Source organism: Eurypyga helias, unplaced genomic scaffold (assembly GCF_000690775.1).
Source record: "Eurypyga helias isolate BGI_N326 unplaced genomic scaffold, ASM69077v1 scaffold29007, whole genome shotgun sequence".
In the NCBI taxonomy this organism is placed as follows: Eukaryota; Metazoa; Chordata; class Aves; order Eurypygiformes; family Eurypygidae; genus Eurypyga; species Eurypyga helias.
Window position 1 is genome coordinate 1 of NW_010264249.1, and position 26,282 is coordinate 26,282.

Consider the following 26,282-nt stretch of genomic DNA (forward strand, 5'->3'; position numbering starts at 1 on the left):
CCCGTGCTGGCCGGTGCCTCGTGTGGCATGAGGCGGTGAGGAGGGAGCCCCAGGCTGGTGCTTGCTGGGCCACTCGGCTTGCCAGGGGCGATGAACCGAAAAGGGGGGAAAGTTTATGAGGAAAGGCCCACATGAGGCAACAGGAGTTAGGTAGTGCCTTCTCAAACTACGTGTTCTGCATCAGAGGAAGAGCAGCTTTCGGCCCTCGAGAAGATAACCACTGCGTTGTGTCCCAGCAGAAAAGCGGAGGGATCATCCTTTCCTTAGGGTTTACAGATCGGGACAACTTCCCATGGGGCCTTCCCCTGCCCCTGATGATTCAGATTGTTTTGAGATGCTGCCTTTTCTTCTCCCCCAGTGCTGGATATTCTACCACTGCCCTAAGCCAGCCATTATTAGGACTTTGTGTTTCAGTAATTGTTTAAGATAGTTCAGATTTGATACCGGTGCCTGTAATAGCCTCATGTAATGAGGTCACATGCCAACCAGTTCAGGCCAAATAGCAAGGCTTGGCCTCAAGCCCAGGGTAAGAGCACTGTAACACTTGCCGGCTGCAGGAATCCATCCATTCCCAGACGGGTAAAACACCGTGCTGTTACTTTTTTTTTTTTTTGGCCTCCCCAGTGACAAATAAATGTCTAATCGTGAATGGATGCTGAGTTTTCTTTGGAGGAATATTTTCCAAAGGGTTTTGTTTTGGGGTTTTTTTTAAATGAGAAATTCACCTTTGTCACATGCTGCTCTCAGTTTGAATGTGTAGGTGAAGTAAAATACGAAGTTGTATTTTCTATAGAACTTCCTGTATAGGGTTACCACAGGGAAAAAAAAATATTTAAAACGAGATTCTTTCTGTATGAGTGATAGTCATGGCCCGTAATTGGAGGCACATGCAAACTAGATAGAGAGCACAAATATATAATGCTGAAACAGGAGGGGAATACGGGTAAGTGACAAAAAGGAGATAGAGACAAGGGCAGAGTCTGAATATGACCAAAGCTACAAAGCTCTTAATGGGTATTTGCAAAGATTCACTTCCACATGCTTCCAGCCCAGGGATTTACAGACTTTTTTTTGGCGTGAGTTAAGTTCAAACGAATGGTGATGGTGCAGCCAAAATCCTTTCCACTTGGAGAATAAAATTATATCTCACGTTAGATTTTTAATATAACCTTTCACTGCTTAAAAAAACCCAGGCAAAGTGAATGACTGTAGCTTCTGTGACAGATTTCTGATGGTAGAGGGCTCTTTGATCTGGCATTTGATAACAAGATGCTACGGTAAGACATTGAATTGATTCTAAGACAGATTCGAACCAGAAACCAGGAGCAAATTTTTAAAAAGCGTAGTCAGAATTGATTTTGTTGTGATCTGTGTGTGACAGAGATGTGCAGGGACAGAACCATGTGGAAAACCAACCTACCAAAAGATGGGTCTATCAACCCATTGCGAAGGTAACTATCGTCAAAGAATTACATGAAATTTATGATCTGAAGAATGCAGGAAAGAGAAGGGCTACTGAAAAGTAAACACTGTTTAAGTCAGTTGTCTCAATCAGTGACAGCAGACATTTGCTCCAAAATAATTTGTATCTCAGAGGTGTCAAGGATAGAACCCATGAAACTCCTCTTTAAAAATATACTTACATCACTTCAAAGATCAGAACAACTCTGCTGAAGATAGTAGTAGTAGTGGGCTTCTTCAGGCTCGAGGACTCCAGCACTCGTCACTGCAGTACAGCTACGCTTGCTGAGCGTTTCAGATCCTGCAGCCAGAATAGTCCAGTGGTGCCAAGAAGCACAGCAGTCACACCCAAGAATGCAGACATGGAGACGAAGCTTCTTGATTGGCACCACAGAGCAGGAAATAGCAAACTTTATACTTTTTTACTGTACTGGGAGTCTTTTCAATGCATAACAGTTTTAGAATACCAGACACTTTTTTCTATCCTTATCCCAATGAACACTTCTATTAGGACACAGACCAAAGAAGCAATGGTATGGTACTAGTGCCAGTCCAAGTTTGATTGGTTACATACAGTCTGAAAGCTGTGGCTGTTTGTTACATGCTGTTTGCTATTTCCGTCTATATTGTGTTCCTAGGTGTAGGAATTTGCAGTCAGGAGGCAAGAGTATAAGCTCTACAGCACCTCCTGATTTAATTTTTCCAGGAATCTGCAATTCAGATCTGTCTGTTTACACCTAGATTGTTCTTTTTGTGTCTTCTTACAAACCCAGTTTAGGTTGATAAAATTAAAAACACACAACTGGCTTGCTCTTTTTAAACATTTTTAGGTTGTTTGCTTAGACAAAAATGCTGTTCAAAACCATAAAATAATTTTGCACTAAGTTTTATAGTTTGAATACTGAACAATATTTGACAGTGGTGAATGAAGTAGCTCTGCTTTGAAAGCCATCAGTGCACAGGAGGCCTTTTCAAAAAATTGACTCACTGGTGGTTATTTCTTTGTGTGAATGCTGAATTTCTTTCGTGTGCATCACCTGTGCTTTGGTTGCTCTGTAAAGCAGCTCATAAATGTCATGGTGTCATTTAATGAGCAAGTCATTTAAGTAAAACCTGAGTTCTGCCTGGTTGTGAAACTACATCCAAAAGTTGAATTGAAAGTTTCTGAGGTTTAAGAAATTCAGAGAAGTTTGTTTCCTTCATTTCTGTTGCACTTCTGCCTTGGGGACAAAAGCAGAAGTGGAGAAAAGATACAAAAGTGGTTGTTCTTGCGAGATTTCCAGTTTCATTTTGCAGGCCCAAGAGATTCTGGTAAGCCTTAGAAACCATACAACTTCTGGCATAATCTCCCAAGGTAAATAACAGAAGTGTTGTCTCTTGAACAAAGTCAGCTTGATTAAACAAAACATGGGAGACACTGGGAAAACAACAGAAGCAGCAGAATGGCAATGTATCCAGGATTTACATCTGATACGTTTAATGTTATTTTCAAATATATTACAGCAAATCTTTATTCAAATAAAAATTACAAATTAAATACAACATTTAAAAATCATGACAAATTAAGGTTTTGCTGTGAATGTTTTCAGAAGTGGATTATTGAACAGGCTATCACATATAAAAAAAACAACCAAAACCAAAAAAATAAGCCTATTTTCCAGACTCAAGTGCAGATATTTTCGTTTACCTCAAATCAGGCTGCATGTGTCCTACTGAAGTCATCCCGCAATTTTGGCGGTACAGTGAAGAGAGGATTGATTTACTGACAGCAGGTTGGATGATAGAAAGGATGCTTGAAAAGGTGTTTTCTTTCTCCTCTAGCTGAGGGTATAAGCCTCGACCCTTCACAAGAAGTACTCCGTAGAGTTGCTGCAGATTTTTGAGTCATACTAGACATCTAGTTTTAAAGATATGTGGCAGGATTCTCTGTGCTGGCCAGTTGGAGGTATTCCAGGGTACCTGATCGGTAGCTAGCAACCCGTGGAAGCTTCCGTGTCTTGAACCCTTCGTTTTCCCGTTTCTGAATAATTTTTGTTATCATCTCTGCTAAGTCATCTTGTAACCGCTGCTGATTCTCCCTGAAAGTGACAGGAGGGAAAAAAAAAATCAGTGATTCACACGTTTTTAGTAATCCCCAGATCCCCAGTGGTTTTTAAACATTTCTATCCTGTGTTTCTTCATTACATTCACACACTACTGATAGAAAGTGTGTGCAGAACCAAATTTAGGTTCTGGATTTTGGAACAGAATTGAGGATTTCCATGTGATTTTTCCAGGTAGTACGGCTCACTGTCTCTGCACAGGAGTCTGTAGCTGTGTCATCATCAACCTTAAGAAAATTTCGGCATCATTTGCATGAAAAGGAAGACATGGATTAGAATAACTCCAAATCAAAATAGATTCTAGCTTTTAACGTCATTACCGGTGCCAGCCCTTTCACTACTCAGCTTCAGGTGGCCTTCAGTAACAGAGCTGCCACCTTTCATAAATTTCTTCAGTGTGTCTGGCTTTTGCTGGCGTACCTCACATTTGAGTTTTAAGGTGCACTTTTATCAGTCATAGCCTGTATGAGAAAGCAAAACCAAAACCATCACTGACCACGGTAACCCAGCTCAAGAGGTACTTTCAATGGCTGAACTCCAGAAGAATCGCTAATTCGATAATTCTGGTAGTCTCAACTGATCATATTAATTTAAGAAAGGACTTCTGAGTTTACAAAAGAATAATTTCCTGCTCAGCCCAGGGACAAACACTTGTACTTCATATAATTGCTTCGAGTTGCACTAAAACATTGTCATTTCAAAGCAGATGGCAACAAATTCTCACTTAGTAAAGAGTGACTGTACACAGAAATTCAGAGCAGAAAGTGAGGCACTTCCACATTTAGAGAGCTTGCAGGAAATAATGCAGTACTCATGCAAAATACACATGAAATAAACGCAACCAGTTCTCCTGACTTCAATTTTGCATAGTTTCTAAAAAAAAACCACTTCTGCTGTTACAGTGTTTTATGCAATACTAAAGCAAAATGAGAGCTCAGTTCGAGGACATCAACCTCTCATTTTTTCTTGATGACGTGCCTCTTATGTATCAGAACGTAAGCTTTACTTCAGTTCTTGAAGACTTTATGCCTGTGCAGTACTACAGTAATTTTGTCTGCCTCTTCCAGCAGAATACTGCTCAAAATCCTCCAGATTCATTCCTGAAACAAATTCCCCCACAAGAGCTCACAGACATAACATAGTATTACAGAGAGCTGCACATTCAGTTCCAGTTATTCTCTCCCTGTACTGTCATGCACAGGTGCCTTTAGGACTGAAGTTTTGGGAATATTAGTGGTTTTCTTTTTTCTGTCCATCTCTTGCACTTGCCATGTCAGTAACTTGTCCTGGAAGGCTTATTTCCCTTGCAAGGAAATGAACCTGTTAAGTGCTTATATATACAAATAACCTTCAGCGTACACATAGTCCCATGTCATGAATATTTACACGTGTGTATATGCAGCTACACTGTTAAGCCTCTAACTACTGCAGGCAAGTTGAGTGGTATAAAAAAAACACAGCAAGTGCCAGGGAGGAGCAGTGCCGGCTGAAGCGCAAAGACTGGGAATTTCTTTTAAGACCATCTTACACAGAAGGAGGTGTTGGGAGATTGTACTTCTTGTCCTCGGCACCTGTCAACCAGTAGGTAATCTCTGTTCCTCTGCCCTAAACATGGATGACAAAGAAGAGAAAGCACACTATGGGGTTTAGAATGCAATTTCCTGTAGTTAATTTACTTAAATGATACTTTATTGCATATAGCTGTGTTTGCCTTCGCTTGTTTTCAGTAACTGATGCTCACAGCAAATGGTTAAAAATCAGATGTGAGAAGAAGAATGATGGGGGAGATGCAGCTGCACACCCGTTCCCTTGTTCCGTGACCTGAAACACTGCCATGGGAGAGGTGAGCTGTGCTGCCTGCCATCAGCTCCCCCATACAGACATCTGCTAAGTGTAATAGACTGAAATGAATGGATCGGTAGATAGACAGTCAGATATTGGAGCATGAGCAAATTAACAATAGATTCAGCTTCCCTTCCATCAGATTAATTCACTCCACAGTTTTCTGTTCCAAATAGTATGTTTCGTTTATTCTCCACAACTTTATGTTGCTTTAATTTATGATTTAGGGAGCTCTTCATTGCCTGCATTGTCTCTACAGAAATGTCTTCAACCACTAGAGAACTGTGATACCAATGGATCTGTAACCGTTGTTCCCCTGCTGTTAATTAAGTTGCAGGTTACTCTCACCTATGTAATACTTCCATGCTATCACTCTTTGCTGTGTTCACGCATGCGCGTGGCAGAGGTTACCTTCAAGTACGTTTCTCCTCTCACTTCGTACTGGAATCGGCAGTCTGTTCTTTTCAGGATGTTAATAGTGGAACCATTTACATGAATCCTTAAAGCTAAAAAATAAAGACACAATAAAAGCTCATTCTAGAAAGGTACCACATAACTATATTAAGTGTATGTGAAAACTGGTGCTATAGCAGAAGCTCCTCCAGTCAGTATCAACATAAATTCTGAGAGTCAAATTAAAAGAGAATCGATTACACCGCTCTATGAAAAATCTGACTCCATAGCATTCTATCTAGGAAGGAATATCTGGTACAGCCATTGATCAGAAATACAGGTGACCATGTATCTGTAGCATTTAGATGGCAAAAGGGAAAAGAATAATTGGGAGTGTCCTATACAGAGAATAGTCATGTGAAGACACTGGGCAGAAGGAAGATGCTGACTCTTGGCGTAGTTCCCATACATGCTCACTTCAACTTCAAGTATACAGTCAGCATAGTTACACGACAGAACTGTAATACAATTCTAGGTCGAACTAAAATCTACCATTCATAGAGTAAGATGAAATCCCAGACACATAAGTGTCATATCTTCCAGAGGAACTCAGCCAGTGAGCCAGCCTACATACTCTCGTTACCAGCACTGAAGCATGAACCAGGAACAATTCTTCACTGCCCAGCAGGACACTGAAACAATTGGTAATCAAAACAAATAAGGTTTCTTAATCTTTAAAACTCCTGCGAGCTGAAGTTCTCAGCTGAGAACAGACACTTCAGTCACTAACTGACTAATAGGCTTTGGTCCTGTTACACTGACAGCTAAAATTAACCCCTTACGCAAGCCTGTGGACTCCATCCGCGAAGCTGTGTTCACTGTATCTCCAAATAAACAGTAACGAGGCATTTTTATTCCGACCACACCAGCCGCACATGGACCTAGAAATGGGATGCAGAGAATAAAAAAAGGTGGATCAAGACACCATTTGTTTGACAGGTGTCTCACTGTTGCAGACCAGTGCTGGAGGTCTGCATCCCTCACCGATGACAATACTCCGCACCTCACTTCCCAACATATCTGGTGGTCTCCCTTTTCACTCCAAACCAAGCCTAGCTCTGTTAATCTTACATAATCCAGTAAACATTAAAAGGACATGGCTGCACAGTGTTAATTGTATTTAAACACAGGTTTTGTGCAGAAAGAAAATGCAGTTACTGTCAGTTTTGGAAGTAAGAGGAAAAAAAAATGAGCTTCATTATGGAAGGGTGCATAGTGGTGCCTCAGAAGGTTTCCCAGTGTCTCAGTGGCTTTCACTGGTACGTTCCTCCCCTGGCAGCTGGTCTTCGGGTAGTTGTTGAAACAAACAGAAAGGAAAATATAAAATTTCCCAGAGTACCTGGGAGCTCTCTGCTTCAGCTATCTGCAGTTCCCCTTTGAGAAAAATTATTTTTATGGATTACTTAAAAAATGAATTCCCATATAGGCTTGTCAGACCTTTTACCTCCAAAAGCATAAAGACAGGCCTGCTTTTTGGCAAAAGACAAGCCTATCTGGCCATGGCTGATCTCCACTTTGGTCAGGAAGGAGCGATCTGCAAAGGCTTATTTGATACCACTGGCTTAATTACACCAGGAACAATGGCAGTTGCTCTTCCTACCTACTGACTTAAGCTATGAATAAATGGGTATGGGCTATTTCACTACAGGGGACCAAAACAGTGTCTTATTTACTTCTGTTGCTCTTCCTCCAGGTACATTGTTTTCAACCTGATTCTTCACGAGGAGAACAGCTGTGTATGATGTACTACCAGATCTTCTATGGATGTCTATTCTGTTCAAAAACAAGGCAACAACATTGTCATTGTTGATCTAGCACTACTGTGTACCAGAGTGAATTCCAATGCGAATCCAAACAGGCAGACCCGGCAGATGTCTCAGTTCAAAAGATCCCATGAAGCCGAGGATGTCCAGAGCCATCATGGATATGTCAACTGCATGCCGGTTGCCATTCCTCTTTGGTAAACCACTCACCACCATGTAAGCATCACCAATGGTCTCCACCTGTGGCAACAAAATGTGAACTCACTACCTACAGGTATAGCAAAATACATATTTAATTAAAAGCAGAAAGGTTTTATCAGATCATCTTGTTCATGACTGAGCATTTTTTCCCTGGACAGCAGGATTGGTTGGTTTAAGATACCTGACACCTTTATCATATATGAGTACTTATAACTGTACACAATATTCCAGTTAACAAATCTGTGACCACCCAGTATAGAAAAATTGGTATAAACAGGCACACTGAAAGGATATTGAAATGAGGTAATCTTGACCTATTTTTGTCTCTTTTGCCTTTGCTTAGAAGGCAGATTCCCAAACGCACCACATCATCCAATTTGATCTGTGTGTCCCCCGATCGTTAACTGAGCAACAGTGCAGAGCTAATCACCTTGTAAACATCATGATGGTCAAGAATGTGGTCAAAGTTCTTGTAGATATCATTCAGCATATCTACCACCTCCATAGGAGTGCTGTATTTGCAGAGTGTGGTGAAGCCAACGATGTCACTGAAGTAGATAGTGACCTCTTCAAATAATTCTGGCTCTACCAGGCCAGTCTCCTTCAAAGACTTTACTACTGGCCTGTGGAAATAGAGGAGGAAGGAAGACAGATGAGTAGTCTGTGTTTAATATTAAAGGTATTTTTTCACGCAACACAGCCACACCATTGCTTTCTGTGTAGGAAACATCAAATAGTTTGCTGGAAACTGCCACTGTAATCACATTTTAGATGCCCATAATGCCTTTCAGTCAGGGACCTCAAAGCACTTACTAATGCTAATTAAGGCACTACAGCCTTGCAAAATCCAAATGTGTTAATAGCCATGAGGAAACTGAGGCACAGGAAACTCAGGTCAGAAATAGGGATATTAAGTCAAATTTAAAACTGAAATTCTGGAACTTCTGACATGTAGGCCTACTTTCTACCCACCCAGTAAGCAAGAACAGACATATTTTTCTGTTTCCCCAGTGCAGAAGTAATTTTGCCCTGATAATTACATCACCTCACCCTGACTTCAGATGAGATATTATAGTCTAATAATTTTATCGAACAAAAATTCAATACCATGACAGTCAATATCTATTCAGACAGACCTTCATTTTCTTGCATTTCTGAATTCAGGAAAATATCTGTTCCTAGTGGAGATATTAGAAGATGATAACTGAAAGAAACCCTAAAAATTATAGGCGTTGCACAAAGCTGTGTTCCATCTACGAGACACTAGTAGAGTGGTAGGAACAATAAAGAGGGGAAGGAAATACGGATTCCTGATTGCACAACCAGATCATTCCAAGTTTTCCCCAAAACTGGATCGAACAGATACTTTTTTTAAGATGAGTCATAAAATCAATACCCTGACTACTTAAATACCCTTGAAACTAGTGATGACATACTAGGATAGTTTTACTATTTCAAATGTATGCAGTACCAAACTTACTGGTGTTACCAATATTATCATATCAATAATACATGTCCTGTACCATACTCGGAAGCATCCATCTACCCTAGTCTGGCCCAGTACCATCTTGGCATGAAACTCCACCATAGGGTGGAGACCTCAGGGACAGCTGCTTCTCTCTCCTCCCTAGCAGGATCAGATTAGAGCGGAAGGAAATAGAAGATTAATATTAATCCCAACCCCAACTTTCCAAGGGTCAGGTGATATATGTAAATAAAATACCAGTGAAAATCCTCGCCAGTTACCTTGGAAGCAACATGAAATTAAGCCTGTCTGCTCTGTCTCTCTCTGCTTTGTATAGCTCTGTCCTCTCCTCCACCAGGTGCTCCAGGTTGCGGGAATACAGCTGTAGACGCCGGATCAGGGTATCCATGTAGCTTTCATTGGTCTGGCCGTGGTAGTTACTGTGAATAACAGAAATACACAGGAGTCAACAAGAAAGGCTGATGGAAGCACATTGCTGAGAGAGGCAAAAACAGGGCAAAAAAGGGAGCAATGGAATTCCAGAGTTTGATTTCCATGTAGTTAGAATGCACAGTGCCTCAAGTACATCATTCTTTTTCTTGCTTGGAGGGCTTACGTATATGAGTTGAAAGTCTGTGATCTGCTTGTCACTTGGAGCTGGTAATTCTTAAAGCACCCTTAAATCACCTAGGCCTACTAATATTGTCAGCACCAGGTTACCTTGGGTAATCCATGAACATTCGTTTGTAAAAAGTAACCAGCAAGCTAAAATCCTGAGAGGAAGCTAAAGGCAGTAGGTAGAAAATTGCATAAAACGTTTGGATGGGGAATTCAACCAGAAGGATTAAGAGAATATGGGGCTGCTTGTGTAGAAGACAGAACAACTTAATGCAACAGTTAGCAGTCCCTGGGTTTTGCTCACAAGATCCTGCAGATTCCAGCGCACTAACTCCTGGAAGCAGAAGTGTGGTAACACAAGCCGCTCGTAGCCCCTGTTTGACTGGGCAGCCTGCCCTCGCCAAAGCAGCCTGAAAGTAGATGGGGCCAGGCTAACTGGAAGACTCAGATTAGTATTGTACCCAGCTGGACTTTAAAACCACTCTTTAAACAACTCTTTATGTCAGGACCATCTTAGACCCCCATAAGAAGAAGAGAGTGTTGCATGTGTCAAGAGGCAACCTCTTTGCTTTTGCAGAATGGAGGCTTAGGAGTGGAACCAGGATGTCTTTCTATTCAGCTGCTGTAAGATCATTCAGTCGATACATTCGGTTATGAGTAGTGCAGTCGTCCTTCTGCCCGTGTAAAGTGCAAAATGATCCGAGTACTGCTGGGATTTGTTCGTGGGAAGCACTTTAAAAACTGGAGAGCGATTTCCCAAGAGAAGTGATTAAGAGGTCACTGTTTGGCATCAAAATAATTAGTTCAGACCAAACTCTGTAGGAACAATGCAGCATTGGCCAAGTGAAAGGCCTGTATAACCCCACAGGGTTTACCCAGGTATTGCCCCTATTATCCCACAACTTTATACCAACAAAACTCTGTAATTAATGCTTCTGGTGAGTTATGACCCAGCACTTCCAGTCAGCTTAATTTGAGACCATCCAAACTCATTTATGGCACAACCAAGCTCTTCCAAACTTTCTAATCATCCCCCAAACATTTATGTGCATCCATTTCCTGAAACGTAGCTGACATGAGTCACTATCCTACTCTTAACTGGAGACAGAGGGTGAATTACGTGAATGGGTTAAATCTCTAATTATCCAGCTTGCTACTTCCACAATGTACCAATTTGAGGTATGGTGATCATCTTACCCTCACTCGGCTAATACATGCATGCTCATGTACACACATGTACATATACCTACACACGTGCTCGCCTACTTTTCTGCCAGTGAGTAGAAGAGGGTCTAAGTGAAGACACTCAGTTTTTCCACGGACTGAATCATAATCCCATCATCTTACATACTTAAAAATATGAGCTTTCCAATACTTCAAGGGAATTTCAAACATCTTAAAAAACAGAGCCCCTGCTGCTCACCTGAATATTTTAGCCAGAGTACTCTCAATTTTCTTAAAGTCAGGCCTTTTCTCTGGATCTTCCTCCCAGCAGCTCTTCACTAGTGTATACACCTTCAAACAAAAATTTAAGGAAAGTCCACCTGAGTAATGGATGTACAAGGATAATGGTGCTAAACAGCACTAGTTCATTAGGGAATTTCCGGTTACTCTTGACCGGCAACATATTAAAATGTGTGACTAACTGTTTTGAATCTATGGCTGGGACACTGATTGCAGGCATCTTAAACTTAACTCTGTGGTGACTAGCGACACGATCTTAACTTGAATTTGCAATACATAAATGAAAGGCAAGTGAATGGATCCAGCCTCTCAGCTGGTGCCATATACAGTTATTGACATGGAGGTAAATGCTGTGGTAATTATATTTCCAGTATCTTGAGTTTGGGATTTTTCTGAAATTGGTAATTCAGACAAAAGAATGGGGTTCATTGCTGAGTATGTGGATGTCTTCAGTACAGACGTTTTCACCTGAGCAAGAAGCCTTAGGGACTATGTAATCAGTGGAGAGAGAGATATTTGGGGTGTGATTCATCCCATCTTAACAACATCTAAAATAGGTCAGAAAAGTGGCACCATATAAGCATCCATGTCTTTCCAGTGAAATAATTTTCATGAGTTGTATTTCATTTCACTGCTAACAACTATAGAATATTGTTTTTTCCCATGACTTTAGGGCATTTGGCATAAAATGTGCATAGCTTTCATCCTCCCATGTTCATGAGCTCAAGTGTGGCCAGGACTTCCTCCCTTCACCCAGAAAATGGCTTAGTTAATTATTAGCTTACTTCCATCTCTCTTTCTCCCACTGTTTCCAAGAACAAGTCTGGTCGGAAAGGCTTCACTCCTTTGCAGCTCTCCACTCTGTAAAGTTTCTCTAACACGAGAAAAAGATGCAAAGTTTTAAACAAAAAAAGTCCACATAAGAAGGACATTCCTTGTGGATAGCATCCTATGATCTGATGAGTTACTGTACAAACAAAAGCCATGAAGACAGTTCCCTCATTCTGATGTGAATTTCAACTTTGCAGCTTTTCTAAATATATGGCACAAGACCAAAACAGGCTGGCTTGAAGTCCCCTGAAAGAAAAATGAATAGAAACATATATGAGTATTTATTGGTCACGGTAGACATGGTTATGGCATCTTCCCAAACGAACTTCAGGCATTATTAGTGTACCTCTCAGCATGAAGTATAGCTATAGTAAAAAACAATGTGAAAAGCCCATTGTAACTTGATCGAAAGTGTGGAGACATACAACTCTCATCAGAGCAGCTCAAACCATCCTGCAGATGCTCAGCTTCCTTAAAACTAGGCTCTTAATGTCCATGGTTTAACAACATCGCATTTGTTAGCTCATTTGTACTCTCCTTCATGAAATCCGTTCTGTGAAAGTTATTTAGATTCTGAACATATCAGAATGCAGGCTGCATTTGCATGACTTGATTTAAGCACAGTAAGTGAGAGCTAAAGCAAAAAAATATATATCTGTCCTTCTCTTCCAAACCTCAAGAATTCCAGAGGGAGGGAGTTTAAAAAAGAGAAGTGATTTTTACCTCAGGGGAAGAGAGAGAAACTGAAAGGGATCCATGAACAAGCGTGGAACACATTTATTAATAATGTGTGATTGTATTTCGGAGAAAATTTTACTGAAGGAAGCACATAATGAGATGAGGAAAGTGTGTAATTGTGACAGTATGTGCAAGTCTAGAGCAGCTAGGGATGCCTAAGCATGCCCAGAGTGCATGATGACCCTAAAAAGATTCAGTACCTTTGAGATTTGTGATACAGAAATTGTGACTAGAGAAGGAGCAGGAGACTTGAGTGTCCCAATGCTATGGAGTGGAAAGACTGCCAAGAAGCCTTCGGTGAGCTAAGAGAGAAGAATCTGTGTAAGTCTCAGGTATGCAAGAGAATTGTGTTGGATTTCCATGCTGCACACACACCTGAGAGCGGAAGTCACAGCAACTATTGCAAGACTGCAATTAGCCAGTGGCAGAAAGTAATGGAACAAGGAGGCAGCTTGAACTGATCGTTGGTACGTGACAAGATTTCAGAGTCTTGACCAGTGAATGGGGTGTTTCTTGCAGAAGAGTGGAGTAACCAGCTGGCCTAAGAGCTGTCTCGCAGAGAAGTCAGTGAAGAGGACTATGACCTAGTTACTGCTACACATCCTCTATGTCTTTGTGCGACTTCTTTACTCTCACTAGTAGCAATATTATTGTATGCTAAGTTGATTGATATATATTTGCAGGTTGGGAAAATTGGCTTTCTGAGTATCTGAAAGTTGAGCTTAATTTTGCTAAGTTGGTGGATAGAGGCTAGGTACAGAGGTTTTAAAACCACTCTTTTAAAATCTGAACACAGTCATTGCTGCTGCCAATGAAGTCCTGGAGAAGTGGTTGTATCAGTTGTCCTGAAATATCAATATCATATCTTCTAACTTGCAGAGATCACCTTCTGATAGCCTAGTCATTGGAAGATTTTCTGCAGGAGACTTAAAAAACAAATTAATTTAACATGCAACAGGGACATTTCTTTGCCCATTACCATTTATTCTATTTTGGTATTCTTTTCCCTCTTCTTATCCTGCATATTTGTAAATTAATGGTCACCTCAAGTTTGAGCTACTCTCTTCCAAAGTTAGATGATGCCACAAACAAAATTCAAAGGTACTTGAGTAAGTATGGCCTGCCCTCTTGCTGCCTCATCTTAGCTAATGAATGAATCCAGACATGTAAATGAGGAGCCACTTCAGCAATATATAATAACACTCATTCCTTTCTGTTACATGAAATTTGATGAACTGCAGAAACTAGGCTGAACACATTTACTCAAATTGCATAGTCAAAATCAGTAATAATACCAGAAGCCATTAGATCAGCCATATATATCTTAGACATCTACTAACGCTTTTAAAGAAAAAGCTTTGGGGAGAAAACAATCTCCTCACAGAATGGAAAACTTAAGATTTCAACCAAAGTTTACTAAGCAGATTTTTTTTTAAGTTACACTGAATCCAGACTTACCAAACAAGCTTCAGGCCCAGTAAGTTTATTGCTGTCTTACTAAACATGCTGAAATGTGTGACCATCTCCAGCAACATCACCTAGAGGTGCTAAAAATTCCTTCAGTTGGATGGATTAGCCTAACGCTATTTGAAGGGACAGCCTTTCTAAAATCACAAAATGCAGTGTTAAGAAACAGGGCAGAGTTAAAACAAGGAACCGGATTGTGACCGTGACAGCCAGGGTCAAACACAGAGCAGCGAGGATGCCACCACATCTCAGAAGAGCCCAGAAACACTGTGTCTGAGGCAAACTTAACCATTAACGTAACACAGAAAGACTGCTGAACAAACAGTTAAAAGAACGGAGTTTGCTATGGATTTGCTTTGCAAGTCAAAATGAGCAAGGAGGAGCATTACTCTTTCCTTTCTCCATCTATGTTGGTGACATTTGTAAAATCCTGGCATTCATGGGGATTGTGCCTGCCTCTTCCCAAGAAAAAGGCATAGAAAAACTTTTATTTTCTCTACCTCATCTTAAGTATGGAGTCCTGAATAGTTTGCCTGAAGGGGAACAGGCACTTCTAATCTCTTACGTCTACATTTATATTAAAGAGTTGGTGATGGGAAATGCTGTGTTTCCCCAAATATGAACACAGATTTATGATAATGTAGGATGATGAGCATGCCGCAGAAGTTACTCTCAAATGTAACTCAGGAAAAGGGCTATTAGGGTGTCCTGCTGCTGCTCTAGATATTTTAACAAATGTGAGGCGGATCTATCAGGATGACTCAGAGGTAAAGGCAATGTCTAAACTTGTTGTTGGTAACTGTTACTAGGAAAATCCCAAACCCACACATGTCTTTATGTCAGTTGTAATATATAATAATGCCTGGATTCTGGGAACTGGGATTGACTGGGCTGTAAATCGCTCAAAAGCAATGTCACAAAATGCACAAAATGGGGTGTAATGGATGCTCTACAGGAAGAGATGCTTTTTCTGATAGAAGTTAAATGTCGGATGTTAATTTTGACAGCCCTGAATGAAGTCTGAATTGCCAGTTTTTAAATGCCAACTGTACTCGTGTCATGCTGCTGGGTTTTTGTTGTTCTGTGTCAACATTGCTGACTTACAATGCCTGATATGAGTGAATTATTATATGTTGTGCACAAATCATAACAGAAAAACCTTTGTGGCCTTTGAATGTTACAGTAAGTCTGAACAGGACTGTATAATGTTAGCTTCTGTAATGCTGTGACCAAGGTGAGGAGGGAGGAGAGAGGCAAAGAAAACTCAATGCAAACTTTATTTACAGAAAGAGTAAGGACAGGACACTTGCCCCCACAGCGAGATCCTTCAAACAGGCTCTTCATTCATCACACAGTGGAAGAAGCAGCAGTTTAAGCAGCTATCAGAGACAGAGCCTTTCACTAAACATGGAGAATGGGTCAGTTACAGCTACACCATTCCGGATGGCTGCAATGGAGGAGAAATTTGGGGATTTACCTTTGTTGTCCCAGCAGTGTGTGGTATAGAAGGTCTCCTTGCGCAGGATGATTTCCTGGGCAATGATCCCATAGCTGTACACGTCACCCTTCTGAGATACATCAGCATGACGCAGATGCTCAGGAGCTGTCCACAGGTCTGAAGATCCAGATGACAACGGGGATGAGGTAAAGGGGGAAGGGAAAAAAAGTAACTGAAAAAGGGTGATCCTTTTCACAGCATCCATTGGCTATAGTGATACTTCCTTTTACCCTTTCCACATCAAACCCAGAACCCACTGGTATTGTTTATTTCCTACTTCAGCATTTTTCTTGAGAGGCTGACATCAATACAGGTTAGATAAACCTCTGATGTGGTAGTTTTCAAGTGTCTTGGATTTGCTGATCCTACTGTCTTCCACCTTAGATGCAGACCCTCACATCTCTGGGAAAGTTACTGTTATTGGCAATGAACTTGCTTTTCTTAGCTACCTTTCATGGACTTCTTAGAAGTAGCCTATGCATCTGTGTAAGACCAAGCTGAGCCATAAATTGTTGAGCTAGATGCATGGAGTCTGTTATACAAGATGTCTGAGGAGAAGACTGTAATTTCCCAGTGGCCTTGATAATCATGAATCTGTTGAAATAATTCTCAGCTGCTTTTGAGCCTGACATAAGATTACTTGCTCATAACCACTTTCTTTCTACAGAAATTATTAATCTGTATTTCAAGTGCAACAAGCACCACTCTACCTCAAAAACAGAATGCTGTCATGGTATGAGAGTTTGTTATGACATACTGGTGATGTATCGTAACAGTGACCTGAACACGGTGGCCCTGAAGACAGTGTTATGGTGTCAGGCTGAAACATCCAGCCACAATGAATCTTTAGATCTCTTGTGAAATGGTAAGTTTTCTTTACAGACAGAAATGTAGTAACCAGAAATTCTGAGGCTGCTTGTCAAAGCATTTATCTTATGGGCAATGAAAGAAGAGAAATACAGCACAATGTAATAATAATAACATAAATTTAAATATGAAATCTGTTAAATAAACAATGAATAGAGAATTTACATTCAGTGCACTTTTCTTACTCTTTTTTTATGTTCTCATTGCTACTCTTGGGCATGTTTGTGCCTGAAAGTTAAAGTTTTCTCTCAACACAGCTGCAACCACAGTTTCTTCTCAGATCATATACTAAGTGCTGTGCTTATTATACCAGAGCTCTACTATACAGCTTCAGATGACATAATTTTAGATGGGCTTGTCTTTTCACTCAAAATCAAGTAAGAAGGAAAAGATAAGTAGAAAGGAGTGCTCTGTTTTACAGAAATATCCTGTGAATATGAGATGAAAATGTAAAGAGAAGCTGTTAAAATTATTCCAATCTGATTGAACACATATTACTAGATTCCTACCTAAGGCATGAAAAACATTGTTATCATTGTGTATCATTACAGATTTTTTTTAAGGATAGTGAGAGTCACAAGTGTTAGTATTTAAATTAAACCAGAGAGCACTGTGGCAACACATGTGTCCAATCAATGGCAAGATCATGTGGTACTTCACTCCTTTTGTTTCTTCACACAACTTCAGCTTTACTGCTGAGGAGAGCTGATCGCACGAAGGCCTTGGATGCTGAAAATGTTTCTTGCATCTCAGCCAAATGTGAAATCTCTGTTTTCTAAACTGTGAGTTGAAAATTTGTCTTTCCTTCTCACCTGCACTGCCTAATTTCATTCGCTACTTTCTACTAATTCTCTTTCATTGTGTTATTTAAGACAGTGTTTTCAGATATCGTTTGTATGATGGCTGCTACATGAAATGAAATCATATTCTGTGTTTTGTACTGTGTACAAGATGTAATTAGGCCCTACTGGACTATGAATATAAGAAAATTCTATTGGGTTGGAAACCATGAAGGAGAGTCCCACTGGGTACTGTTTTTACCTTTCCTTGGAGGCAGAATTGAATTACAGCCAAAATCAGTGATCTTCACTACCATGCGATTGTCTACTACACAGTTGGTGGATTTGAGTCGACCATGGACTTCAGTTTTGCTTGAGTGCAGGTAAGACATCCCCTGTGGTTGACAGTAAAAAGGGAAGAAAGCAAGACTATGTATGAGACACTCAGCAAGAAAGTGAAGTATTAGTGTGATGATACCTGTCCAAGTAATTAAATGGTCTTCTCCAGCAATAGATATGCATAAACCACAGTTCCCTGTCATGGAGGGAAACAAATATTATTTTACAGAGGAGGCTTTCCAAGATGACAGGAGCAGTCAATATTTAAAAAGAGGAGATGGATCATTAGAAGGATCATGTCATGGAAGACCATCCTTCCTCTTAGTTAACAAAAGTCTGACATAGCATCTTGGGTTTTGGTAAGATTAGAACACAGTTAAGCAATTAGGAAAAATTATTTCCTTCCGCAGTTGTTCTGATTTCACTTGCAATAAATGCCTTTTTGGTAAATTTAGTACAGATTTGTTGGAATGTCACACAAAAAAAGTGCTTCCAACTACATGTTCATCCAGTGGACACCATAGATCTGAGAGGAATTGCCCTTTATGTCTGTATCATCTTTGAAGGTTACCATACACCAGAAATTTCATTCAGAAATACTGCATCAGATCCTCTTCTGCAAAGCAGACTAAAGGGAGGTCAATGCAGAGTGTTAGATGATGCACTGAGGCTTATATAAGGCAGGGGATCAGATTAGACAATCCTAAAGGTCTCTTCTTACTGATTATGGTTACACAGGCATACAGAGGTGTATAGTTTACCCCTTTGTACTCTTCATCTCTGAATTTAATCTCATTTAGTCTAAAACACTCGAATACAGTGCAATACATGAAAGGGGGCCAGTACTGAGGCACAGCAGGAAAAGAACATTAGTAAGCAGGCGTAAACTGAAGAAGGGAGTAGGTATGCTAATTTGCACCTCTTGCTATTATTTATTCTTTTTCATCTCTCTCTTCTGAACTACTTAAGTTCGCACCTCCTTATAGCCCATTGCTGGCTGGTTTTCTCCATATAGTCCTCTTTTCTGTAGCCCAGTATATGAAGCACAGTCTATATTGTGTGGAAGCCAGAACAGGTACATCATACCTGTTTAGTTTCTTCTCTGAATGGTTTCCACTTAGACTTTTACAGGTGTAGTTCACCCTCTTGTATGATTACAGGGTTACATAGCTCATGTGGTGGTGAATATACTGTGTGACATGCTGGGGTTTTTCTCCTTTGGTACCTGTATTTGGGAACAGGCCAGCCAACTCCACGAGAGATCACTGAGACAGTTTGGGACACAGTAGACGTATCTCTGAGACACAAGCAGCCTGCAAAAGGTGCAATCCCTGAAGAATGTTGTTGGACTGGTTATCCTGGACGTATCGAGACCATGCCAGGGTTTACAGACTGTGTGCACGCTATAGCCAAAGAACACATTTCTTGATCAAGCAGCTTTTACCATGCAGCCCTGATGACACTATGCAGGATGTTTTGCCTGCCTTTGGTCCCATTTCCTCCAGCTGTGCCTTCTTCCAGCACCTGCCTTCATCAGCCAGGAAATACACCCATTGCTACAGCAGAATTCCTAATCAGCTTCAGCATCAAATGGCAGCAAAGGTAATTTTGATTTCCTTACACCAGGGCTTGCTTGTTAACAGTTTCTGGAGGCAGAAGTCTTAGAGATGTGCTTGATAAAATTTTCTTTCTGATAAAATTTCTCTCTCCTTCCAACTATCCTATGTGCCCACCTGAAAACACAGAACCTATTAAGAGCCTATGATGTGATTTTCAAAATTTATGACTGTCAGCACAGTACTGCTAAATCCTTGAGGCATTCTTGTAACCTCTGCTCTGAAGCTCTAGTTCTGATGGAGAACCCTTTTCCTGACACAGTGGAAGAATATTACAATCCCTTGCACAATATCCTGCAGCAGCCCCTTATTTAATAGTGTTGCAATGACAGTGAATCCACTAATAACTGCAAGGCTTGATTGCTGCAATTCCTTTTTAGCAGACGTTTCATCAGAGCTGTTTGGTCACATGTAACCAAATACATGTAGCTACAGGTGGTACCGTCAGATCTAGAGACAGCAAAGATTGATAAGAAAATAAATGGAACAGATTTAGGGCTTCCCCTTGGCTTACCCCACATCCTCTGGTGGACTAGGGGATGGTCTAGGAATAGCCACTGCTTGGCTAGCTGTCCCAGGGGAGAGAAATTGTACAACCTCCTCTGCTCAGAAACACTGATACAGGAGTTTCTGTGCCAGATGAAGAGTAGGCGAAGTACGAGGACAGTTTGGGCAACGGTAAAAGCAGGGAGTAGGAAAGTGGTGTGGAGAGGGAGGAGCATATCGAAAGGAAGGCAAAGGAACTGCAGGAGCTGGTCATAGAGATTTTAACAGCCTGGAGAGCTGTGCTGGGCTTGAAAAGGGCAGAATCTGGGATGAGAAGACCTGGAGCTGAAGGGCTATTAGGTTACTTAGGTAAAGCAAGAAGCCATTCTAATAAAAATAGAAAAGGTGCCTGGAGATTTGGAAGCTGTGGGTTGGGAAAAGCAATACAAGAAGTTCATGGAAATGTCTAGGTCCCAGAGGCTTCACCACAGCATCAGGTCAAGGAATAGGAGAGGCTGACAGATGGTCCAAATGTATTCATAGGTACATGCAAATTTTCAGGAATATTTTGTGAACCATCCCCACTAACATGGCTACTCACGCTTGGGAGTCATTCCCCAGAACAGATGCAGCGTGCCACCCACCCTCAGACTCCATCTCCCATCCCCATTACCGACAGGGCAGTGAACAACTGGTTGTGAAGTCCCAGTCCCAGTGCAGTCACTGGGCATTTGGTCACTCCCTTCACAGGGACTGGGATTTCTCTCTCCTTCTTGTAAACAGAGCTAGTACTAATCCCTGTTTTCTTAAGAAACATCTGAAGGTGGACTGCAAAGGGTTAAAAAATACTGTGTTTTCTGATATGCTGTGAGGAGGAGGGGAAACTCCACTGCTGCTGTTTAAATTGAAACTTAATGCTGAACGTTAACTGAACTTGAAAGTCATTAACAAGGGCAACAAACTGTGACAATTTGGATTAAGGGGGCTTTAATAAAGAGCAAGATTTTCAATATCTCTTTAGAACAGACACAGTGGAATCATTCGTCGTGGAGACCAAATCTGAACTGATGCATGTAGGGAGATGGAGGACTGTCCAACCAGCCATAGGAAGAGGAGAGCAGCAGAGAACTAGCAAACAGGCAGAGGTAATTCTCTATGTTACCTGCAAAGGTGTAACCCATTATTATACCTGTGAATTCTAAAGGTTCTTTAACTATCAGCTAAACAGATACAAGTCTCTAATGTAGAACAGAATTTTCTTTACCATTCATATTGAGTCCTCCTACACAATGACCTAAAATGTAAAGATCTGTTGAAAGCTACTGAAAACCAGTCTTGGTTTCTGTACAGGATGAATTTCTTCCCTCTCAAACTGCCTGAAATGGATAGTTCTAGTTTCTAGTTTCTCACTTGAGTGAATGAGAAAATCAGGATGCAAAATGAACAGTTTATTTAGAAAAAGTTTATCCTGTCTCTGGATACAAACTGGAATAATTTGAAAAAACAGTTTTCCTTTATATGCCTTTCCTGAGGCCAGAGAGCAGTGTGTTTTGCAGGTCTTGTGACTGCACAGGCCCTACTAATCAGAGCCACTGGTCAACAGATTGTAACCCTCTGATCTTTGGGTCACATTTCTTTGGGGCATATTTTCTTTTTTTATAAATAGCCCAAAGCCAGTTCTGGCTCCCACTTCCCCCTTCAGTTTAAGAGCCACTGGCTCCTCTTGCCTCATACACCTATCCCCGGAGGATGGAAGAGTGGAAAGGCAGACACCCTCTAGCAAGGAAAGGAGAAGATCCTGAGAGCTGCCCTTCTCCAGAAGATCCGTTCTGCAAGACGGAACAGGCTGATTAACATTGCACTGTCAGCAGCCCGCTTACCTTGGCAATATCGTACATGACGGAGATTTTAAATTCCCAGTCCATGAATGTGCCGTCGGGGTAGGAGATTTTATCATTTAAAACATCCTGTGAAAAGAGGAAAAGAGTGGTTCTATACTGCATCAGGGAAAAAGGAGAAGATGAGATATGAGTGTCTAAATCACACAGCCTATCAAACAGGGACTGGAAGAGGTAGCCCTTCATTTTTTATAGGGAGTACATGCACTACAGCAGGCATTGACTCAGAAACCAAGAAATATTAAATATATTTTAGGCTTACACACAGCTAGAAATTTGAGGACTCCAGAAAAGAGGTTTTTGTGTAATAAAATGTCAACAGTGAATTTGCTTTTAAATCTGAGTCTTTAATAAAGCAAAATAGCTGAGACACAAATGGGCAAAGTATACAAGAGGAAGGGAAAGGAATTTCTGTGGTATGTGCTCACAGTCCATTTTCTACCAATTTACTCATGGCCTTAGAAGTTCAGAGTAGACTGTTCCTTTATCTTAAAGTGCCAGTCATTTACAGTTCTTCCAGCCACTATGATTTCCGTTGCTAAAAGTAAACCTCCACGCGTATGCCAGTTTACAAGAAAAGAACTAGAGACAGAGCTGTTATTTTGCTGCCTTGCTGTGAGTTTGTTCCAGAGACCACTGCTGCTGATGAGAGTCTTTGTATGAACTCAGAAGCAGAGACAATGCAAGCCTGCAGAAGAGCTGATGGCACCATTACTTCGTGATTAGCACTGAAATAATATTGGTAGTAATGAAGTATAAGTCTTTCCATAACTCTTGCCAGACACCAATTTACCATTTCTTTTTATAAATAGAAATGAAGGACTGTTGTCCCTTACAGCACAGGATTTGCCATATTCCAGCCTGAAACTGTTTGTCCCTTATTAATAGGGAATATATTCTTTTCTCTATCCTTTTGTACTCTGGGGGCACTGTGGGGTCCACAAGGGCATCAGCAGAGACAACAGCTACAGCTTGGAAAACAAAAAGTTATATCCTCCATGCTCCCAATAAGGGAGACAACACAAGTACTGGATGTTGCCTGGGCAGGGCTTTGCCTGTACTGTTCCCTCCTTCCACCTCAGCTCATCCTCTGGCTGCTGACAACCATCAAACTGACGTCAGCCGCAGCAGCACCAAGGGAAGGCTGGAGAGAACTGAGCAAGGTGGGGGGACACAGAGTCAGAAACCTGTAACCACTTGCTCAGTCCATGGCTGCTGCATTAGGGCCAGAGACGTAGAGATGGGGATTATTTTTTTTCTTACTTTGAAATTTGATAACTTGGGGGTGGAAGGAGACCTGCAAAATTCTTTACCCGCAGAGAACCTCTTTCGCAGTACTCAATCACCCCAAAGATCATGGTGTCGATCTTCACAGTGCCATAGAACTTGGTGAGGTTGTAATAATCAATCTGTAGGAGCTACAACAGAAACATTGCATCTGTTTTTAAAAGCAATCATTGTTAGTACAGAAAGACAGTTCAAGGATACTTGTGTGGCTTTTTATCTCAAGTCCTGATAAGATATATGAGTTTCCTTTAAACCAGTGTGTGCTAAGGCACTGAGTGAAGTACTTGGAAACATTTGCCATTCCAAAGCCTTCTGGATTAGGGAGATAAGAGTGGGTGCTGTTGGATGCTGCAAGTTATTTCCAGGGCCCACTGTAGTCTCCATTATTGCATCTCTACTCAAACCTCCCAGTTGTCCAGAATAGCCACTATGAGTGACAGAATGTTGTGAATCAGTCAGTAAAAGAGCAAGTAATAAAAATTTAATGTTGCTGCATGATATTATGGACTTGGACCATTTATATAGACAACTGTAGTTTACTTTGAGGTATTTTTAGAGCTTATTGAATTCACAGTATAGCTGTGTTGTGTAAAAAGGAAAACTATTCATTCAGAAAAGATGCAGTACTGCAGCCAAATTAATCTCTCATGCTGGAGGAGTCTGTATGCACAAGTCAGCAGAGAGTTACTTATATTTAAAGAGCTGCACTTGGCATTCAATAATAAGATTTAAGTACAATGTTCCACTACTAATGAATTAGCATGATAGGAGCAAAAAGAGTACATTGCCTTATAGCATCAGCTATAAAAATGTATTTAGCAAGGCCATATGACAGAGCACGAATTACTTCATTCATCTTCAGCTTCATTGGCTTACAATTCAGACTCTGAACTGGTGATGAGATCACACACACAAAGAGAAAGTTCATCGAGCAATATCCTTTGAGGAACTCATTACCCGTCCACCTCATAAACATGCACAAGCATATGGCTGTTGGAGTTGACAGTGGAAAGCAATGACTTCACCCATCAGCTCCATCCCACCCTCAGGGTCCAGTTGCTACATGCAACAGTTACCTTGTTCAGTTCTATTTTTTGCTTCTCTGAGAAATTACCATCGTTGTTTTTGAGATCCTTTAGGATCACCACCTGCAGAAAAAATAATAGTGGGGAAAAAATCATAGGTTTAGTACAACAGCAATTCATCCTTCTTTTTCAAGAAATGTCCATACAAGGAAATCCTTCAGAAACACCTGCCTACTGCTACGCTGCTGAAGTTTCAGTTAATCAGCTAGTAAGTAACAGTTATATTTCTTTCAAAAGATTTGCCAGGTAGGTAGGAACTATTTAGAACTGTCCATGATGCAAATTTTAACTCAACAGGAATATATATCAGTCAGGCAGATAGCTTTACTGAATGTACAGGAGTTGCCATGTGAATGGCCTGTCCTCCATCAATCTTCTCAGTACCAAAATGTGTCAGATTTCCAGTCCCTCTGTTTCTGCACTTCTGGACTGGGCTAGTGGTTCTTGGAGTCTAATATTTTATGATGGATGACAAAATGCAAAGCACCTGATAGGGAATAAATAGCTTATTCTTTTCATAAGATCAAACCATTTTGCAGGGTTGGGAGAGGTGGAATTGTCTCTGGAGAGGAACGACCTCCTCCCAGATAGCCCCTTCCCAAGCCAAGGAAGGGAGCATGGACACTGCAGTCAGGTTACCTTCTTGTCATATTTGCCTTGGCGCAGTCTGTGGATGGTGTCACGTCTCTTATCTTCATCAATCTGAGAACAAAGAAGAATAATTAACTTGCAATTATCACCTACTCCCCACTTGGCAGGTCTATAACGATAAGCAATGTCGGTGTGTGCCACACAGAGAAGTATAAGCCTCTCTAGGGAGTGCCACTCCATGCCACAGAAAGTGTGGGACATCCATGCAGCTCCCACAGCTGCCAAGGCCTCCGCCTGCTGCTTTCATGCTCTTGGGTGTTACAGAGGCATAACAAAGCACAGGGACATAATTTGTTACAGTGCTGGTGTGGAAGAGACTGGAAATCAATAACCAGCCCATTGCCCCATCACAAAATGAGCTTTACTGTTGGGAAAGAGGTATATTCTATTAGGGAGTGATAGATGGGGAATGATTTTTTTTTTTCAATATAGCAAGTGAGGGGTAAAAAAAAAAAAACAAACAGGTCCAAGTTAGAAGTCAGAATCCAAGACCCAGTTTCAGGCATCGTGCTTCTCTTACCTTCAAACTAACATGACTTGTCTCACTGGTCTCCAGAGGCAAGATCTCCTCAGGCGGTATGTGGGACCATTTCTTCCACCGACGCTCATTATCTCTCCTGTACTTCCTGCAAAACGAGCAAACTCGTTCAGAATATCCTCCCAGTGAACTGAAACCCACAAGAGGAGATTAGGACAGAGAAGCTTCCAGTGTCAGGATGACACAAGGATGGAGTGTCAGGTGGACAAGGCTTGAGCCCAAGCCCTATGCTCTTGCACAGTTTTCCAGTTTGAGGCTGTTCTAATTCCTCTAGCTTTGGGAAAGCCTAAATGCTCATTCAGTTTCATAGACATAGCAGAAGAACAGAACAGAACAACTGCTAGGCGATTGCTGGAATCTCAGGGGAGGTCAGAACAATTTAAAGCACAAAGGGCTGTCTGTATTTTATATAATCTTGTCCTCCGTTATTGGATGTACTCTGAAGGGATGTCCCACAAACAAATGCAAGCCGAAGGAAGTCCTGGCATCAGTGCTGGATAATAAGAGCTGGTGTGAATACAACACCAGGTGAGGAGCTAATGACAGCGTTGAGATGAGATGCCTTTTTATGCATGTCCCTTGTATTCTGCACATTTTGTAAAAATGAGGGAAGAGGCCTTGGAAGAGAGAGAAGGAAACTGCTGTCTCCCTTGCAGAACTTCAGAGCAGACACTGTCTTCTCTTAGGGAAGAGCTGCAAGAAGACTAGCACTCATCAGACTACCTGCTTACCCATGCAAGTCCTCCTTATATTAAAAAATAGACTGACTGGAGAGATTGCAAGGCAATCCCAATACTCTGATGGCTGCTGGCAAATGCTCCAAATGGGAGAAC

General features: G+C 41.2%; 1 protein-coding gene across 1 annotated transcript in view; it reads right to left on the reverse strand.

The window, feature by feature from the left end:
• Nucleotides 1-3,364: 3,364 nt before the first annotated feature.
• Nucleotides 3,365-26,282, reverse strand: part of GUCY2C (guanylate cyclase 2C (heat stable enterotoxin receptor)) — a 44,251-nt gene continuing 21,333 nt past the window's right edge. Inside the window, exons 12-27 of the mRNA XM_010156334.1 lie at nt 25,432-25,537; nt 24,900-24,962; nt 24,252-24,323; nt 23,202-23,306; nt 21,871-21,957; nt 17,812-17,944; nt 15,883-16,020; nt 12,155-12,243; nt 11,329-11,420; nt 9,569-9,727; nt 8,253-8,445; nt 7,687-7,861; nt 6,641-6,739; nt 5,817-5,911; nt 5,092-5,168; nt 3,365-3,539 (exon numbers count right to left, since the gene is read on the reverse strand). Of these exons, the coding sequence (XP_010154636.1) occupies nt 3,365-3,539; nt 5,092-5,168; nt 5,817-5,911; nt 6,641-6,739; nt 7,687-7,861; nt 8,253-8,445; nt 9,569-9,727; nt 11,329-11,420; nt 12,155-12,243; nt 15,883-16,020; nt 17,812-17,944; nt 21,871-21,957; nt 23,202-23,306; nt 24,252-24,323; nt 24,900-24,962; nt 25,432-25,537 (1,858 nt within the window). The remainder of the gene's footprint in view (nt 3,540-5,091; nt 5,169-5,816; nt 5,912-6,640; nt 6,740-7,686; nt 7,862-8,252; nt 8,446-9,568; nt 9,728-11,328; nt 11,421-12,154; nt 12,244-15,882; nt 16,021-17,811; nt 17,945-21,870; nt 21,958-23,201; nt 23,307-24,251; nt 24,324-24,899; nt 24,963-25,431; nt 25,538-26,282) is intronic.